Raw genomic sequence first — 17,775 nt, forward strand, 5'->3', positions numbered from 1 at the left:
CCTAGAGTTTGAAAATGAGGAACATAGGAACATTGGGGAATTGGTCTGAATATAGCTCCCAGTGGGTTTGGGTGGTGGAGAGGAGAAGGTCGGGATTCTTTACATGGTCTGACTAGAGAACAGGAGTCAGGATGGGTTGGAGGGTCTGGGACTCTCTCCTCCAGAGAGTTCTGAGCAGCACAGTGCCCAAGCATTTTGGTTTGACCAGGACAGTCATAATTTATACCTGTTGTCCAAGAATGATTACTACTAGTGCCCCTTTCACCCTCAAAGTGCTCCAGCATAGGCAATAAACTATATGGTCACCCGTCCTATTGGGTTTATTACTAAAAGCATTCTTATCCAGAGATTTTTTTCCAGGCATTTTTTCCAGGGGCGTAAAGCACATATTATTATTATTATTATCACCACACAAACACATATTTAAATGCAAAGAGTTGACTTCATTCTTTTATATGATCCACATTTATCAAGGGCTCCTATGTACCAGGCACTATAGTAAATACCAAGATTACAAAGATGAAGAAGGCACCGTCTCACCAGGCGCTCCCAGTCTTTACGATATTTGGAACACCATCAAGCATTCCAGAGTGCATTATGCATTTAGTGCTCACACCAATCTCACACGGGCATGTATCATTGGCCTCATTTTGCAAGTTAGTGACCTGCAGCTCATAAAAGTGAAGGGATTTGTAAAATATTACGTGAGGGGTTAAATCCAGGTCTTCCGAGCCTAAGTTCTTATTTCCAGGGCTGCACCTAGCTTTTTCTGATGAATATATCACTAAAGCATTATCAATGTGCATCCTTCTCCCATTTCTGAGTCAAAGCTACCATGATGTACTTGGATCAAAAGAGGAAAGTAAGGAGGAGGGGTCCTTTCAGTTCACTGTTTGCTTGGGGAAAAACTTCCTCCCTGTGGACAGGTTCTTAAGCTTGGTTGTCATGTATAACCCTGGATTGGAAGGAAAGAAAAAAGTCCATGTTTATATTCCCATTTCAGCCCTTGATTCACTGTGTGATTTTGGCCAAATCACTTAGCATCTCTGGGCCTTAGTGTTTTCACCTCTGACACAGGCTGAGCTATTGCTCTCTATTCCAGGACGGAAATGAAGAAGCAGGTCTGGCTCTCAAGGACCTGCATGGTGGAGATGAACAGTGAGATGAGAACTTTCCGTCTCTGGGTGATGTTGGGAGATGGTGCAGAGGAGGTCCCAGGCTGGTTCTCTCTGAAAAGATGACCTCTCACTCCTACCACACCCATATACAGTTTTCCCTTTGACACTTGAGTTAGTGCCCTAGACCTTCCCTTGGACCGATGACTGACAGCTTCCTTTTTCCACTGTTCCTTTCCAGTGTCCCCCCTACCCCAACCCTCTGACAGCTCTGGCTATTTATGGCACCTCCTGGGGGCCTGAATTCCTTACTGGGCCCTGGCTTTTCTTTCCAAGTCAGACTAGTTTCCCCTGCCAGCCTCAGAGTACAACCTAATCTGGGGGATCAGGTGCCAGGAGCCTGACTCCTCCTCCTCCAGCTGCCACTATATTCTTTTTAGGGCAGGCATTCCCCATCCACCATGTTGGCATTACTGGGTAAGTTTCTATCAATATATCCCCTCCTGCAAAGGAGGAAACTGAGAAATAAGGTACCTGGTTTAACATATAAGGAGTCAGTGAGATGCCGAGATTTGAAGCCAGGTCTTTCACCCTCTAAGTGCCATGCTTTTCCCACTGTGTTTTGCTGTCTGGAATTCATTAACAGTGAGAGCTGACACTAGCACAGCCCTTACTGGGGGCCTGACACTGGCCTAAGGAGGTCACATAAATTAACTCATTTGGTCCTCACAGGGGTGTTAGGTAGGTGTAGTATTAACCTTATTGTTTTGGTGAGGACATTGAGACCAGAAAGGTTAAGTGACTTGCCCAAGAACACATAGCTAGTGAGAGCTATGTGCCTCCAGAGTCATGCTGTTAACCCCTTCACCATTCAGTCCCTACTGCTACCAGGACTAGTGAGGCTGGGCTTTGAGGGAGGAGGGGGCAAGAAGGGGACTGGGGAAGAAAAAGTTCTTGCAGGGAGATTGGGCTCTGGAAGCAATTGGCATAAGAGGGAGGGTGTTTGTGTGTGTAGGGAGTATCGGCATAAAGACACCAGACAGCTGGTGAGTGGGTTTGGAAACCAAAAAGGGAATTCTCCCAATCTGTCCCTGTAGGCCCCAGCCCCCTCTGTCCAGGTGGCAGTGGCTGGAAGGAGTTGGGTTAGGCCCAGGAGAAGCCGCAGCCTGCCTCTCCCTGTCCCATTTCCCATGGTCATTTCAGGAAACATTTGGAGGTGCTAGGAGGTTACAGAGGAGGAGGAGACAGGGCCAGGCACAGCTATTCCTTGGGGCTGGATGCCGAGCTGACTTCACTGGGAAGGGAGTAGAGAGGCCAGGAGGGGGCTGGTGGAAAATAGTAGCTGCACCAGGGGAAAGTTTAAATTCTCACCCTATGAAAGAAGACACCTCAGGAGCACATTGATGGAGTGGGTGCTTTATGTGCAGGGACAGCTGGGATCCCAACAGCACGTTGCCCCAGAGACCCATGCCTGCCCCTTGGTCACTACTGAGACGAGGTACACAAACAACAGGCTAGACACCCCTTGGCAGGCAGGAGCCTGACCCTCCAGCAACCGCTCTGTTGACATAAACACAGGGGTGTCCAGAGCTTTGGCAGGGTATGGGGAGGGGGCCAAGGGTCTCCCAGAGTTTAAAGCTGAGATCAGACAAAGCACGAGAATCACAGGGAGGCCAGGGTTTATAATCTCCTGTGCAGGACACAATGCTTGGCTTGCCATGAAGGACACGCTGCCCTGAGCCAAATGGTGACACCCAGGACTTTAGTCCTGGTCACGGAGGTCCTCCATTCCAGCGGCCACTCCCAGCACAGCCTGGCTCCCTGGCACGGAGTCTTTGAGAAATGTGATTTGATAAGAATCATGTATATTATGATGACTAATAGTGTTCCTCTTTGAAGGGGTGTTTGCAGGGCCAAAGAACCTTTTTGGAGAAAGTGAGAAATTTAATCAACTTTTCAGAGGAAAATTTTAGCCATTAGAACATTTAGTCCTTAGAAATGTATTGGAGTAAGTGCAGGTGGAGGAGAGAGGGGCTTTCCTGTGCTCCCCTGAGCAAATAATTTCTGGGGTTGCTAAGGATCTCAGAATATAGACAGTAGAGGGACAGATGAGGCCGAATAGACACGACTGAGGCTCCTGGCTTGACAGAGAGGGCTTCTCGTAGCTTGCACACTAGAGGAGGGGCCTAAGTGTGCGAAGGTTCCTTGAAAGCCAGGGAGGTTGGGAAGGGGTCTCTCTGGACTCTGCTTGAGGATGTAAGAGGGAGTCCAGATCCAAAGGGGTCCAGACCACAGCCAGCCTTTGTTTGGATGGGTGACTTGTTAGCTACTAATGAGGATCAACAATAAATCCTTAAAACAATAGGATCCTGTGCTTGTTTCCTGAAACTATGAGAAAGGAGAATTCTGGGAAGACTCTGAAACTGGGCTTGGGGTATAGGGGAATCTTAGGAGATAGAATGTTGGTGGACACCACAAAGGAAGACAGACTTTGGAGCCCTGGTCCAGGCAGGCCTGACAGCACTCAGGGAGGCCTTACATTCCACTACAGCATCACCTCTACCTGCTCATAGGCAGGAGGGGCCAGAGATGCACAGGGAAAACACTTCTTGCATTCTGCACCACTCTCGGCCCAGCTGAACAACCTTTGTTTACTGGACATATGCCGACCAGTCTGCCCTCCTCACTTTGCCCTTGGGCATCTTCATTTTGCATACATTGGCAATAGGAGGAAGAATGAAGGACTCAGGGGAGGAAAGGAGGAACTAGGATACAGTAGAATGAGACATACTGCCCCTGGGGCTGCTATTTTACCTCATGCTGTTCCCAATCTCTCCAGACATTGGGTGGGAGAGCAGCACAGCCAGAGAAGAGCTGTCTTTCCCCCTACCCACCAAGTGAATCATCTTCAGACACTATGTGCCCACTCAGAGACAAGTGGAAAAACACTGCCCAAGGACAGAGAAGCACACACACATGATTTGGACGGTGGAATCTTGGAACACATCTGGCAAAGACAGAAGGCAGCTTCGACTCTATTTAGGCACAACTCTAGGTAGCAAGAGAAGAGAGGCTGAGGGCAGCATGTGCTCCAGTCCAGGTTCAGAACTGGGAAGTGGGCTAGAGGAAGAGGCCCAGGTAGGCTGGGAGACTGGGAGATTAGAGGCTCCCACCCAGATACCAAGGAACTGATGTAGAGGGGAATTTTCAGGACAATTTCGGGGTCAGAGGATGAGAGTTTGAGGTTGGGATCCTGTCCTTTCCAGGGATTTCTGCACGAAGTCAGGAAGCCCTTCCGTTTGGCTCATGCCATATCAGGTGTCCATGCTGTTCCAAGGCTTGGGACACTGCCCAAATCAAACTTCCTTCTCGGGGCATGTAGAAGCATCTGAACCCCTGGGTTTGTGGCATGCGCTCACCCTGGAGAAGTCAAAGTCATGCCATTGGCATGGTGCATCTTCTTGGAGGGTCAGTTTAACTTTTAAAATTAGTAACATGAATAAAATTTGTAGCAAATATTTATAATGCCAATATGAGATGATGATGATAATGATAATGACAAATACTTCTAGAGTATTCACTTGTCTAAGGTCATACAGCAATAGTGGAGCCAAGATAAGAACTCGTGCAGTGTGGCTCTTAAGCCCATCCTCAATCAATATTTATAGGTTATATTTATAATTTAAAAGTTACATGTATAAATGGAGTTCTATCTTCAACTAAAACAGCTCTTAAAAATTGAGTTGAAGACAAAATCCACATGAACGTGTAAGGTAAAGAGCCAATCATTTTGTGTGTTTGGTACTGGTCAGGAGAAACAGAACTAAATCCACAGAACTAAGGGGCAGATTTCTCATTCTTCTGGCTCTTAGGAAGTTTGGGAAGTACTGCTGGGGCCTCGAAGTAGGGAAGGTCTCCAGCTGTAGCATGAATCAGAATCACTCATGCTTTTTAAACAGGTGGTCTTCTGGGTTCCCCTCCTAGAACAGCTAATATTTATTAAGAACTTCCTCTGTGCCAGATACCTTTTTACTCATTATCTCATTTATTCTCCCCCAACAATTCTATGAGGTCCCCATTTTACAGATGAAAAAAACGTAGCACAGACAGTAAATTATACCAGGTTACCAGTTAATAAATAACAGAGCCAGCATCCAAGCCCAAGTCTGTCTGTCTCCAGGGTCAGAACCACAAACCACTGCATCCTATGGCCCTCATTCCCCCAGAAGATCTGATTCACTAGGTCTGGAGTCCAGGCCTTCAACAAGTGCCCCAGGAGGTCACTGGGCCACACCGAGAAGCAACGCTCTGTGACAGCTGTTCTCAATCTGGCGGCACATTAGAACCACCTGAGAAGTTTCAAAAACTATTAATGCACTTCTCCAAAGAGAGGCCTTTTTAATTGTTGGAGTGAAGTGTTGGTGGGTGCAGGTCAGTGTTATCTTTTAATGGGACAATGTGTTCATTCATTCTATCTGTCTATCTATCTATCTATCTATCTATCTATCTATCTATCTATCTATCTATCTATCTATCTATCTACCTACCTACCTACCTGCCTGCCTGCCTGCCTGCCTACCTACCTACCTAATCACCTATCTATCATCCATCTATCTGCAAAAATGTATGAATACCTGCTCTGTGCCCTGTGCTGCACTGGGGCTAGAGACACAAAGGTGAGTGGGACAATGTGTGTGTTCTCTAGGAGTGCAGGTGACCGACCTGCTGGTCGAGCATGCCTTCAGCGTGGAGGCGGGGAAGGTGCAGATTCCTTCTCACATGTTCTCCCTTGGTGAGCTCCAGAAAAAGCCAGTTTCCTTCTCAAATGATGATGTCCTTCTGGCTTCTCCCACTGTATGGTCCTTGGCCCCCTCCCGAGAGGACACAGTTGGTTCCGGCCCCAGAACTCAGCTCACAGAACCATAGGTTTTCAAAGTGAAAAGGGCCCCAAGAGACCCTCCAAGCCTGGATCTCTCACAATGTAGGCAGCAGCTGACAAAAGTGTTGGGAGCTTGTTAAATCTAAAGATGCCTGGAGTCCACCCCAAAGTTCTGATTCGTAGTTCTTGGTGGGGTCTGAGGAATATGCATTTTTAATAAGCTCCCAATGGCTCTAGTACACACTCAGCAGTGGTTCTCAGGGCTGCACCTGAGGAAGCCTTGAGGACTTTTAAAAACGCTGATGTCCCGGTCCATCCCCAGAGAGTCTGGTCAATATTTTTAAAAGCTCCAATGCTAGAGTCTGGGCTGGCTTTCGGCTGGCTTTGTTGAGGATTTGAGGCAGCCCCAGGGGCAGTCACTCCTTGCTACCTTCAGGGCTTTGAAGCAAGAGAAGAAAACAAGAGGCCAGAATAGAAAAAAAATGCCAATGAGAAGGTTTAGAAAGAGAGAAGCAAGAGAGAAGGCTGGACAAGAAGCTCCTACTGAATTCACTTGTCAGCAACAAAGCTTACATCTTTTTTCAATGCTTTTTCTTATTATAATAGTTCTTAATCAGTGTGAAAAGTTAATAGTATAAATACATGAAAACAAAAATAAAAGTGATCTATATTACTTATATTAACGATATAAGGCATATATAATGTATAATGTAATATATTGTATAACCACATTATACATTAAATATGGTTAATATAATTAATATATTAATTAAAATAAGTTAATTAAATAAAATTAATATTATAGTATATAATATATAAGAAAAATATATAAACTTGACATGTAAAATTATCCTTTTTTTCTTATTCTACTTTTCTGTTTTGCTTTTCTGTGACTTTTCAAAAAGATTTTGTTTTTCGGATAATTAAAAACCTAAGTCCTAAATTTTTTGGCCAGATTTTGGAGGGCACGTGAGTGGAGTGGATGGAGATGGTGTGTCACCCTCCTCATACATGTGTTTGCATATTCATTCACGTGTGCACACTTACGCACATGTACAGACACTTCTATTTCCACTTTGCCACCCTAGACATCATACCCTCAAAGTTAGTAACAGAATTTTATTAACCGATATTACTAAATTAATATTTATTATTACAGGATTTGTTAATTTATATTAAGTAAAAATTATATATTATATTAAGTAAAATAAATTTCCTTCCTCTTTCCTATTTCTCTGAATTCTAATGAACACTGGCACTAGGGGACCCAAGACAGTGGCCACATTGGAGTGAATCATCATCAGGGTCTCGTCAATCCCTGGTTACCTCCCGCTCCCCCGTCTCCCCACCCAAGCCCCATAGTCTGCCTCTTCCAACTCTGTCCAGGCCTCCTCCTCCTATCCTGTGCCCTGGTGCTTCAGTCGCTCTTCTGTCCCATGGGCTGAGGCTGGTGCTCTGAACACAGGCTGTCACTCCACAGGCGGTAGGTGATGGAAGCAGTCACAGTGAGCCAGGCCAGGTAGGGCAGCAGGAGCAGGGCAGCCAGCTTGTTGATAGGGTGCCAGATCAGTGCCGTGCTCACGACCAGCCCATAGAGCAGCAGCAGGTGAAGCAGGGCCTGAGCAGGGGCAGGACAGTCAGGAAGTGTGCCCTGAGTACGGGGCCCTTGAACTTTCTGCAGCACCCTGGACCCTATGAGCCAAGTTCCTGGGGCTCTGTGCACTCCACCGGAGCACAGAGAAGTCTGCCCACCCGTTACCTGCCTGCCCCTGATTGATCTGCTGTTATCTGCTTCTGGTGGTCTCACGTGCCACCTTACTGCACTGTGCACCTTACCAGGCCAGGGGTGTGGGCTGCGAAAAGGAGAATCAGGACGGTCCAGCTGATGGCGAGCTGCACAGCATAGAGGCCAAGAGGCAGGGCCAGGGGCCGCCCAAAGCCCCCTCCCAGGTCTTTCCACACCAGGTAGGAAGCATAGCTGTGGAGGGATGGTGGCAGAAATGCTCAGAGGGAGGATGCTCCATGGCAAATGGAGGAAGCCCTCTGACATCAGGACTCCTGGTTACAAAGAGGGAACCCTTGTGAGCTGAAATGGGGGAAAGTGGGTCTAAGCATCATTTGAGGGCTGGGGCGGGGGTGATGGTGGGAGCAGTGGGGCATGATGAGGTGGGGGAGGGGTGGGAGACTTGGAGAGGGTGGAAGAAGAGGGCTGGCTGGAATCCTAGGCAGGCACAGAAGGGTCCCATTATAAGAAGCAAGGTGGGGTGCCATCCCTTTGCAGGTCAGTATGCAGTAATAGTTCCCACCCTAGTGGGTATCAGGGCCATACCATGAAAAATGGGTGCTCACCCCATGACAGAGTAGATGGTTGTCCATACAAGCAACAAGACTTTGTGGGGTGGGCACCAGGGCAGCTTCCTCGGGCCATCACACCAACCAGATATTCGATGAGGGGCAAGCAGCCAGACCAGGACGGGCCCCAGGTGGGGCAGGGCCACAAAGATGGCCCCTTGAGGCCACATTCTCCTAGAGGAGGCAAAATCTGGGGAGCAGAGAACATGCTAACAGTGAGCCTTCCTCTTCATCCCTTCCCCTTAGTCCCTCCTTTCTGAAACTATTCCTTGGCCTGACCCCTCACCCCACACTGTAGGAGGTATAGGCATGCTGATGCCACCTCCTGTCTTGCTCCTGTGAGCCCATACTGCTCTGCCCCTTTTCTGCCTTCCCTGGACTTATTTTTCCCACACCTCTCATTTGGCACTCAGAGGATAATGTCAGGTATTGGTAACTGAATCTGAGTGATAGTCTCCTTACCCTAACATGTATCTGAATCCTGGTGCTGAGGTCCACGTATTACCATCTTTTCTACCTCCCACAGCAGGCTGCTCTTGGCCAGGTACATACATAGCAGGCCCTCAGGGGGGATGGTACCTTAGACCAAACTCAACCAAACTGACAAAACCCGCCTGGCAGGAGACAGAGATCCCTGGGGGTATTTTCCAGTCAACAGTGGGCCAGGCCATCTGCCCCAGGCTTATCTCACTATACCAGACTGGCAAACTCCAGGGGCCCACCCAGCCTGAGCTCCTGTTCGAATTCAAACTCAGCCAACTGGCACTGTGGGTTCTGGTTTCCTTCTCTGAAGCCTCAGGTCTCATGTACCCCTCAGGGGCTGGGGGAAGTTCCCCTACATCTCTCTACTTCCAGAGGGTCGGGCTGCAAACACACACAACCAGATTCCTTGTGGCCTGACTCTTCAAGGAAACAACCGCCTGGTCTTTCATTAAGAAGTTGCCATACTCATTTGCATGTTGTTTTGGATGTCATTCCCATGCGAGAAGATGCACAGATCCTCCTCCAACCAAGGCCCCCACCCAATATCATTCTTTTCATTTGCACATGCTAATTTGGCCTCTTCTCCACAGTTGACAGATAGGGTTGGAGAGAGAAAAAAGGTGGTTATTCTCAGTGTCCTGGAGTGACTGCCTTCACCATCCTTTCCTGTCAAGGGCCTTTGACCATGTCCAGGAGGTTCTGGGGTCAGGGCTGACCAGCCTGCCTGCTGTGCATCTTTTGTTTATCTTTCTCAGCTCTTCACTGTTCATCTTCTGCTTTTCCGTCTCTCTATCTCTGTGTTTTCTATTTTCCAGCCAGTGTTGGAGACCCTCCTCCTGCCCTACTCCTTCTCATCCTCTTTTTCTCCTGTTTTCTACCACTCCCAGTGCCTCTTTCTTCCCAGGTCTGTATTCCTCTTACCTCAGGCAGCACTCCTCCCAGACTGGGCGCCCAGTGATATATGACGTGTGAAAGGCAGAGGAGGGTGGGGGGTGGGGGGGGAGATGGGTGAGACCAGCTAGCCTGCCTGTGTCCAATAACAAGGGTGGTGACATTGGTTGGGGAGTCCAAGTTGCTGCCTGCATGGCCCTGAAGGGTTCTCTCAGCAGGGGTCTCTGGTCTGCTAGCCCTGGCTTCTGGAGGGGCCCCTTGATGGATGATTGAAGCTTTGGTGCTGTGATACCCACACCTTTTGAGACTGCTCAGCCTCAGGCTGCATGCCTGTGATCTCTGCATTCTGTGAACCAGCTTCGTGTCCTCGGGGTTGGTGGAGATCCTCAGATTTCCCCAGAACCTTTTTGCCACTGGGACTGTCCCCAGGTGAGGCAAGCACAAGCTTTGGACACAGCCCCTCGTTATAGCCTGCTAGTGCTGGAACTTGAGCTTGGAACTTGAGCTTGACAGGTCTTTCACAACCCTCCTAGAACTTTATGACTCAGAGGAGAAGGCAGCCTCCTGTGTGACTCAGAGCTTTGTACAGCAAAGATTAAAATCTCCCCTTTTCATCCCCATACAAGTTCTGAGCATTTGTCCTTGCTCATCCTTTAAGGTCCCCTTCCCGGGTTGGCTGCTCTTTGCCATTCCTTTGCCCATCTCTCTACTTTGGGGACCCGGAAAGGTGTTTATTCCATACATCTCCTCTACCCCAGGGAAAGCAGCAGAGGGGAGGGGTTGCAATCAGGGAGGGACAAGAGGCTAGAGAATCATTAACTGCGATGAAAGCAGCAGCAGTTACTTATTTTTATGGGAGATGATGACTGGGGGGCTGGGGGAGCTCACCCTTGTTCCTCAACTGCAGGAGGCCAGATAATGGAGGTAACAGCTACCCCTTACTGAGCGCCCATTTTGTAGTGGGCGCTTTATATTTATTAGCTCAGTAATGACAATAATTACCCCTCACAAGGTAGATACTATTAACTACACTTGACAGACAAGAAAAGTGAGGCTCCGAGAGGTTGCGTAACTTGCCTAAGATTACGGAGCTGAGGGGTGGATCACCAGGGTTTGGTGTTGGCAGTCTGGAACCAAAATGCATCCTTTTTTTCTCTCAGTTGGACCACCCATTTATTCAACAAGTCTTTGTTGTAAACACCTGTTTGGATCAGGCTATACCAGGAGCTGAGGATACAGCAGCAAACAACTTAAAAAGAATCTCTTTTCACAGGGAGTTTTTATTCTAGTGGCAACATCTTCCCTAGGCAGAGTTTCTAAGGAAGGACTCAGGCTGGAAATGGCCTGAAGTTCAGCTCTCCCCCAAGTGGCAGTGTCCCTACCAGCTCTGAGTGTGGGCGGTGGGAAGAGCATTGGGCAGGAAGCAGACATGGGTACACCCCAATGCCACCAACAAGTTGTGATTTATTACCCCTCTCAGTGCCTCCTCTGTCATTTCTGTGCAGGAATGGGGTGGAACTACATACTAAGCTCCCTGGACCAGCCCCATTGGCAGCACCTGTGAGCTTCTTAGAGATGCAGAATCTCAGACTCCACCCCAGATCTACAGGATCAGAACCCACATTTTAATAAGATCTCACACTTTAATAAGGTGGCTTGTTTGAGAGGCTCTGGTCAGGGTTCTCTCCTCTTACCTTTTGCCATTTCAATAGCTTCTGGCTAGGAACAGCCACTCGCCAGTAGAGGGCGTGGTAGGAAGGGCTTTCACCTGTCCCCTGAGGCTGCATCTGTACTGAGGTTGTCTCCTCTCTGTCCCCTCCCTCCCAGACCTATACTGGCAAGTCCACTGACTTCTGGGATCATTGGCTACTCCCTCACCTTGGCTGGACTTTGGCAACAAACGGACAGGCTGCCCCATTCTTCTATAGTGTGGCTGGGAGGCAGGACTCTGCCAGGAAGCACCAGGCCACTCCTGCCCGATTCCCCGCCCACCTGCAGTTGTCTGCTGGCCTGGTGACAGGGTCTGGCTGACCTCTGTTTCTCAGAGAAGAAACTTCTGTTCCTGGAGAAGCCGGCAGCCTTTGGGAGCACCTGCATGGTAAGGTGAGCTCACCCCTGGGGCAGCTGAGGTTGGTTGGGGTGGGCATTGCTTTGGGGCCCCCTGGGGATCGGAGAAGCCAGCCAGGCCTACCAGAGAGTGGTGATCCTCTGCTGGAGGAGGAGAGGAAAAAGGGGCTTGGGAGAGGCCTACTGCTCTGTAGGTGTGAGGACCCAAGTGACAATGGGATGATTCTCTGCACTGAGGACGTGTATGCTCTGCTGATGAGTGCTGCCTGGGACTGAAGTTTGGACTCAACCACCCTGGTACTTTTTATGTCCTTCAATAGCTGGAGATCTGTTAGGGTTGAACAGGCATGATAAGACCAGTGACGTGGGAGATGGTTTGAGCGTTTCCTCAAAGGGGATGAACAGAGTTTTGTAGCAGGAGCATGGATCTTTGTGCTAGAGGAGGTGATTCCCTAGGGACAGCTAATGGCAGAATTCCAAAGGGCCCCTCATCATGGGGAACTACTACCCAAGATGATCTGGGGTCTGGGACAAGGCACACTGGAGGCATGGGTAATAACGAGTCAGGCATAGGGTTGGGAAGCTCCACTCTACATTGAGCTGGTTGCCATGCTGTCAATATGGGACCCTTACCATTACTGGGGCAAGGGGGAGGATGGAGTGAGGGCCAAGGCAGCCTGGAGAGAGCTGTCAGCCAGGGGAACAGGGGCTGAGCTAGGGGAGGAGTTAACCTGCTCCAGGCCATGTAGTGAATGGGCTCCTCATGAGAGGCTCAGCAGGGCTTTAGGACTTCTACCAATTGCTTCAGGTTGGGAGGCTGGGAAAGGGGACTTGGCTGAGCCACCTAATGGGGTGGAGGGGATTTGCACTCTGGTCTTTTGGGGCCCCAGGAAGATGGTTTCTGCAGAAATAGAGCTGAGCCTCTCCTTTCACATTAGCTGGCCTATCCTCTGCTGCTGGTGCCTTGGTGGGCAAGGGGTGAGGGTTGGGGCGGGGGCGGGGTTCACTGTGGAAAGAAGGATGTGCCTTTATTTCCTGATATTTATTTTTACATTATTTTTGTTTCTTTCTCTTTCAACTTCATTTCTTCTAGAAGTGGAAAGGAAGAGACCTAGGGGAAAAAGAAGGGCCAGGGGAAAAAGCGAGTATTTCTAGAAGTCCATGTCATCCCTGCTCATTCTCCTTTCTGCGTCAGCTGTAGCTTAATAATCCCCCATCTGTCTTCACTGTAGCGAGAAAACTTGGCTTCCTTATCTGTGAAATGGAAATAAATCTCACACCTAGCCCAAAGGCTACTGTGAGGATCAGATGAGCGAGGCCACCTAGAGAGCTTTAACTGAGATCCCGAGTAAAGCTCCATAAATATTAGCTCTTATTATTACAGTTATAATTTCAAGTATCTTTAATGTGGAACAACCCAAAGGCATGGAGGGGATGTAAAAGGAAGCTCGTTGCTCCAACCTCATGCCCATCAGAGTTGGGGCTTTGCCAGCTCATCTGCTTCACATGTGTGCCCTTTAAGAGGCCTGCTGTACTGTCTGCACGTTTGGGTTCTAAGGCAAAAGAAACAATGCCAACCTTCCCTTCCTGTCTACATTTTCAATGAGGACACAGGGAGACAGATCCTGTGCCAGTCCTCAGTCCTGAGGATACAGAGGGGCTTCTGCCCCTGTCTTGGAGGAGCTAGGAAGGGGGCTTAGACTTTAGGGGTCCCAAGGAAGGAAGGAAGCAGGTGGGCAGGGAAGGAGCAGGAGGCTGGGAGGGGGGGGGCAAGGTCTCAGCTCCCTGTGTGTGGTATGAATGAAGGGAGGGGGAGGAATGGATGCCAGAAGTTTTCTAGTGCAGAAAATCACCCACAGAGCGAATGAGTCCCATTCCCTCAGAAGCTCCTTGAGATCCGAATAAGATGCCATCTTCAGCAGGACTGAACTTCCCACTGTGCCTGGTACACAGCTGGTGCTCAGAAAACATTCATCTGAGTGGGTAAAACACACATGACAGTGTAATTAAAAGCCACTCAGTATGGTGGTACGGCAGTGAAGAGAGATTTTGGAGGCACGAGACTGCCAAGGGCTGGTGAGCTGGAGGTGTGGTAGGATGGGGCTGCCTCTTGAGCAAGAGGGATTCAGGTGGGGGAGATGAGACAGGTGGGGAGCACAGGTGAGGAGTGAAAGAGAACAGCATGAGCAAAAGCCCAAAGCGAGAATTAACAAGATGTGAGGACTCCAGTCTGGTGGGGGTGTAGGCTTTGGAAATTAAGGGAGGAAGAGGGAAAGTAGGAAGGGGAGGTGGTAGGTTCTGGAGGGCCTCAGGAAGAGCTGACATTTGTGCAGGAGGCTGTTGGAAGGCCAAGGTTCCAGTCTGAGGCCCCTGCCGGGTAGCCGGGTAGCCAGGCGCACAGGTAGCCAGGTGCACTGGCAGTCAGTGTATGATTTTGCCCTGCCTCATTCCAGCCTCACTGGAGGCCCCAACTTTTGTTTTTTTTTTCTCTTTTTGCTTTCACTTTTAACTTAGAAAAGTTGAAAGAGAGCTTATAGGGATACATGAAATACAAGATTTCATAAGCTCTCTTTCAACTTTTCTGGCAGAAGGAGGGGCATAAATAAACAAGCATATTTGGACAGTGCTTTATTATCTACAAATGCTTTTCACATGATCTCACGCCATCCTCGCAATCACTCTGAGGGGAAATTTTCTTTTTCACTTGTAATAGCTTTTAAAAAGAATTGCAAAGTTAATATAAAACACAGGCCTGGTGTGAAAATTTCAAAGCCTACAGAAAAAAGAGAGTTTAAGGAACTTGAAAACTCTGGTTCACACCTTCTACCTTCTCAATTTATCATCTCTTTCAGTAATGACCAATGGGAATAGCTTGGGGTATATTCTCCCAGATCTGCAAGACAGGAATCACTGGCATATGTGGCTACCGGGGACTTGAAATAGAGCGAGTCCCAGTTGCGATGTGCTATAAGTGTAAAGTACACACAGAGTTCAAAGACTTAGTGTGAAAAAAGAATGTAAATCCTTAATGACTTTATATTGATTAACTGTTGAAATGATACTATTTTAAATATATTGGATAAAATAAAATATATTATTAAAGTAAATTTCTCCTGTTTTCTTTTTTATTTTTTTTTTACTTTCTTAATGTGGCCCCTGGAAAGTTTAAAATTACATATATGCTCGTATTATATTTTTATTGCACAGCACTGCTCCAGACCTTTCTCTATAATTTACATTTATATACCCGTAAATGTGTTATCTATACTTCTATATAGTTTTGTTATTTACAATAATGAGATCAGAGGATGTCTAGCTCTCTGTGATTTGCTTTTCCACTTAAAGATTTTTTTCTGTATAAGCACATAGAGATCAAGGTAGATATTCTGATAGATGAGGAAACTTATTCACATTAAGCAACGTGACCAGCTCGGCCAGTGACCAACGTGGCATTTGAACTCACATTCCCTAACTCCAAACCCAAGCTCTTTTTGCCTCAGGGGAGTTTAATTTGATGTTTAGATCATGAGGGTCTACTATAGGTTCTTGCGTAAGAGGGCTAGGTTAAGTTCTGTTAAAAGAATTGATCTGACTGGAGTGGGAGTGGGGCACTTGAATAAGGACAGTTTGCTCCCTCATTGCAGCTGCTTGGAAGCCAAGTCTTGGCCTCCATGACACTGAAAAAGCTTAGCCTGGCACTGACTCCTCCCCCTCCCCACCCTTGGCCTTGGCTGGCACAGGGTTGCAGGTGAGCTGGCAGCATCGAGTGACCAGGCTGATGTGCTCCCATGAGAGTTCCTTCCAATTGGCCCAGTTCCTGCTGTTGGTGGGAGTTCCGGTGGCAAGTGTCCTCCTTCTGGTCCAGTGCCTTCGATGGCACTGTCCTCGCTGGCTGCCGCGGGGCCGTTGGAAGCTGGATAGCCAAGAGGAGCCAGTATCTGATCCTTCTCCCTTACCAGAAAATGAGTCCCCAAGGCAGTGCCTGCCTGCTACCCTACCGGAGATGGTTGCCTTCTACCAGGAACTGCACACGCCCACCCAGGGCCAGACCATTGTCCGTCAGCTGATGCACAAGCTGTTGGTGTTTTCGGCTCGAGAGGTGGATCACCGTGGAGGCTGCTTGATACTCCAGGATATGGGCATCTCTCTGCTCATCCCACCAGGTAACAGCGCCCAGCTCCCTTCTCAGCACATAGTTGTTCAGATTGTGCGTTGTACAAGGGCACCACATTGAAGGGAGCATCATCCACAGACATCTTCGTAACTTTGAAAATTGTTCATATTTTTAGTATGACTTTATTAACTCCAAAGATGGATATAGTACATATTTTTATGACAACTTCCTGGTAGGTGGAAGTAAAGTGCTTTGAACACTATGTTGTGACAGTCTCTAATAAAGGAAAATAAAGTAGAGAAAGAGCACGATTTGCAAATGCACGGCAGTTCTGGAAGGAAGGCGAGTGACTTGCACAAGACGACACCACAAATCAGCTCACAATCATCTTGCTCTTCTTCTGTACTGCCTTCCTATGTGTGCATCCTCTCTCTTGGGCTCCTGCTCCACCTCCCCTCCTATCTGGCCTGGCCTCCCCTGGGACAGGGGTATGCCTGCCTGCCAGGCCCATCTCAGCTCTCTGTCTTCCCAGGTGCTGTGGCGGTGGGCCGCCAGGAGCGGGTGTCACTGATTCTGGTGTGGGACTTGTCGGACGCCCCATCATTGTCCAAAGCCCAAGCGCTAGTGAGCCCCGTGGTGGCGTGTGGCCCCCACGGGGCCTCCTTCCTGAAACCCTGCACTCTCACGTTCAAGCACTGTGCCCAGCAATCCAGCCATGCCTGCGCCTACAGCAGCAACACAAACCTGCTCGATGTCAAGGCCTGGAAGCCCCTGGGGCAGTCAGGTGGTCACACCTCCCTGGATGAGTGTCGCATCCACCTCTCCCACTTCAGGTAGGCCGGAGCCCAGCAGCCTGTCCTTCCCACCCCTTTTCTCTGTCTGCCTCATCCTCATCTCTTCGTATGGAACCGCCCCTTTATCTGGCCCAGATGGCCTGCAAATCCCTTATTCCCATGTGTCGCTTCTCGGTCTTTCTATGCTGGTGTCTATGGTAGCTTGTGCCACTCCAACCCTGACCGAGACTGCGCATTCCCTCTTGGTCTCTCTGCCTGTCTAGAGGGTCTGACTCAACCCCAGCCCTCTGTCCAGAGGGGGCCTGTCCCATCCCCACCTTTGTCTCTCTAAAATTGTCTATGTCCTGTGCTCCGGTTCAGGACTATCCCCCAACTCTCTAGGGCTGTTTGTTTCCTCCAGTTCTCTAACATGACATCCCAACTCTTGCCTGTCCTTAGTTCTGTCTTTCTAGGATCTTAGACCCTTCTTCCTCTTATTCTCCTTGCTACCCATTAACCAGAACAGTGCCAAAGCATAGTGGTCCTGAGCTCACCTTTCCTCTCTACCACACCAGAGGATTTTTGCCGGCTCTTTGCCCACTCTGTGATGGTCACTGCATGTGACTCACTTTTTGTCCCTCTACCAACTCCCCCTCCCCCCCACCCCAGTTCCTCCCTATCATGCCCTGGAATGCTCTCCTCAGCTCCTTGGAGGGCCTCCACAGATTCCCTTGGCACAGCAGGAGCTGGGCGGCCGGTGCACCGGCGTCCCATTTTCTCCCATACCCTGTCCCTGCCACCATCTCCCTTCTACTCTGCAGCCTCTACACCTGTGTGCTGGAGGCACCGGTGGGCCACGAAGCTCGCAAATGGCTGCAGCTGGCGGTTTTCTGCTCGCCGCTGGCGCCGGGGCAGTCCCACCTGCAGCTGCGAGTCTACTTCCTCAACAACACGCCCTGCGCCCTGCAGTGGGCTCTGACCAACGAGCAGCCCCACGGTGGGCGCCTGCGTGGGCCCTGCCAGCTCTTCGACTTCACTGGGGCCCGAGGGGACCAGTGCTTGAAGCTCAAGTACATCTCTGAGGGTGAGGGAGACGGGGGG

At 49.2% G+C, this 17,775-nt stretch overlaps 3 protein-coding genes across 12 annotated transcripts in view; 1 reads left to right on the forward strand and 2 right to left on the reverse strand.

Moving 5' to 3' along the window:
- Positions 1 to 11,536, reverse strand: part of APOBEC2 (apolipoprotein B mRNA editing enzyme catalytic subunit 2) — a 24,812-nt gene extending 13,276 nt beyond the window's left edge. The window contains exon 1 of one of the 3 annotated variants that reach the window (XM_039854565.1): positions 11,415 to 11,536. The gene's annotated coding sequence lies outside the window, so the exon portion shown is untranslated. Of the gene's footprint in view, positions 1 to 9,750; positions 9,796 to 11,414 lie in introns of those variants that run through there. The other 2 variants (XM_039854564.1, XM_039854566.1) reach the window with 2 other exon arrangements.
- Positions 6,939 to 11,538, reverse strand: TSPO2 (translocator protein 2). 4 transcript variants are annotated; one of them, XM_039854569.1, is made up of 4 exons: positions 11,415 to 11,528; positions 8,344 to 8,520; positions 7,831 to 7,972; positions 6,939 to 7,612 (listed from the first exon to the last, which is right to left on the reverse strand). In XM_039854569.1, the coding sequence occupies exons 2-4, from the start codon at positions 8,514 to 8,516 to the stop codon at positions 7,412 to 7,414; spliced, it is 516 nt and encodes a 171-aa protein (XP_039710503.1). In that variant the 5' UTR covers positions 8,517 to 8,520; positions 11,415 to 11,528; the 3' UTR covers positions 6,939 to 7,411. The 4 variants fall into 4 exon arrangements, with proteins under 4 accessions (XP_039710503.1, XP_039710504.1, XP_039710501.1 ...); XM_039854570.1 differs by lacking the exon at positions 11,415 to 11,528 and adding an exon at positions 9,751 to 9,763; XM_039854567.1 differs by having other exon boundaries at positions 6,940 to 7,612; positions 8,344 to 8,536; positions 11,415 to 11,538.
- Positions 10,606 to 17,775, forward strand: part of UNC5CL (unc-5 family C-terminal like) — a 12,779-nt gene continuing 5,609 nt past the window's right edge. Inside the window, exons 1-5 of one of the 5 annotated variants that reach the window (XM_039854549.1) lie at positions 10,606 to 10,644; positions 11,548 to 11,823; positions 15,528 to 15,950; positions 16,434 to 16,734; positions 17,496 to 17,758. In XM_039854549.1, the coding sequence (XP_039710483.1) occupies positions 15,566 to 15,950; positions 16,434 to 16,734; positions 17,496 to 17,758 (949 nt within the window). In that variant the 5' untranslated portion in view covers positions 10,606 to 10,644; positions 11,548 to 11,823; positions 15,528 to 15,565. Of the gene's footprint in view, positions 10,645 to 11,034; positions 11,372 to 11,547; positions 11,824 to 15,527; positions 15,951 to 16,433; positions 16,735 to 17,495; positions 17,759 to 17,775 lie in introns of those variants that run through there. The other 4 variants (XM_039854548.1, XM_039854551.1, XM_039854550.1 and 1 more) reach the window with 4 other exon arrangements.

The sequence above is a fragment of the Pteropus medius genome, unplaced genomic scaffold, assembly GCF_902729225.1.
Source record: "Pteropus medius unplaced genomic scaffold, Ma_sr-lr_union100, whole genome shotgun sequence".
NCBI lineage: Eukaryota > Metazoa > Chordata > Mammalia > Chiroptera > Pteropodidae > Pteropus > Pteropus medius.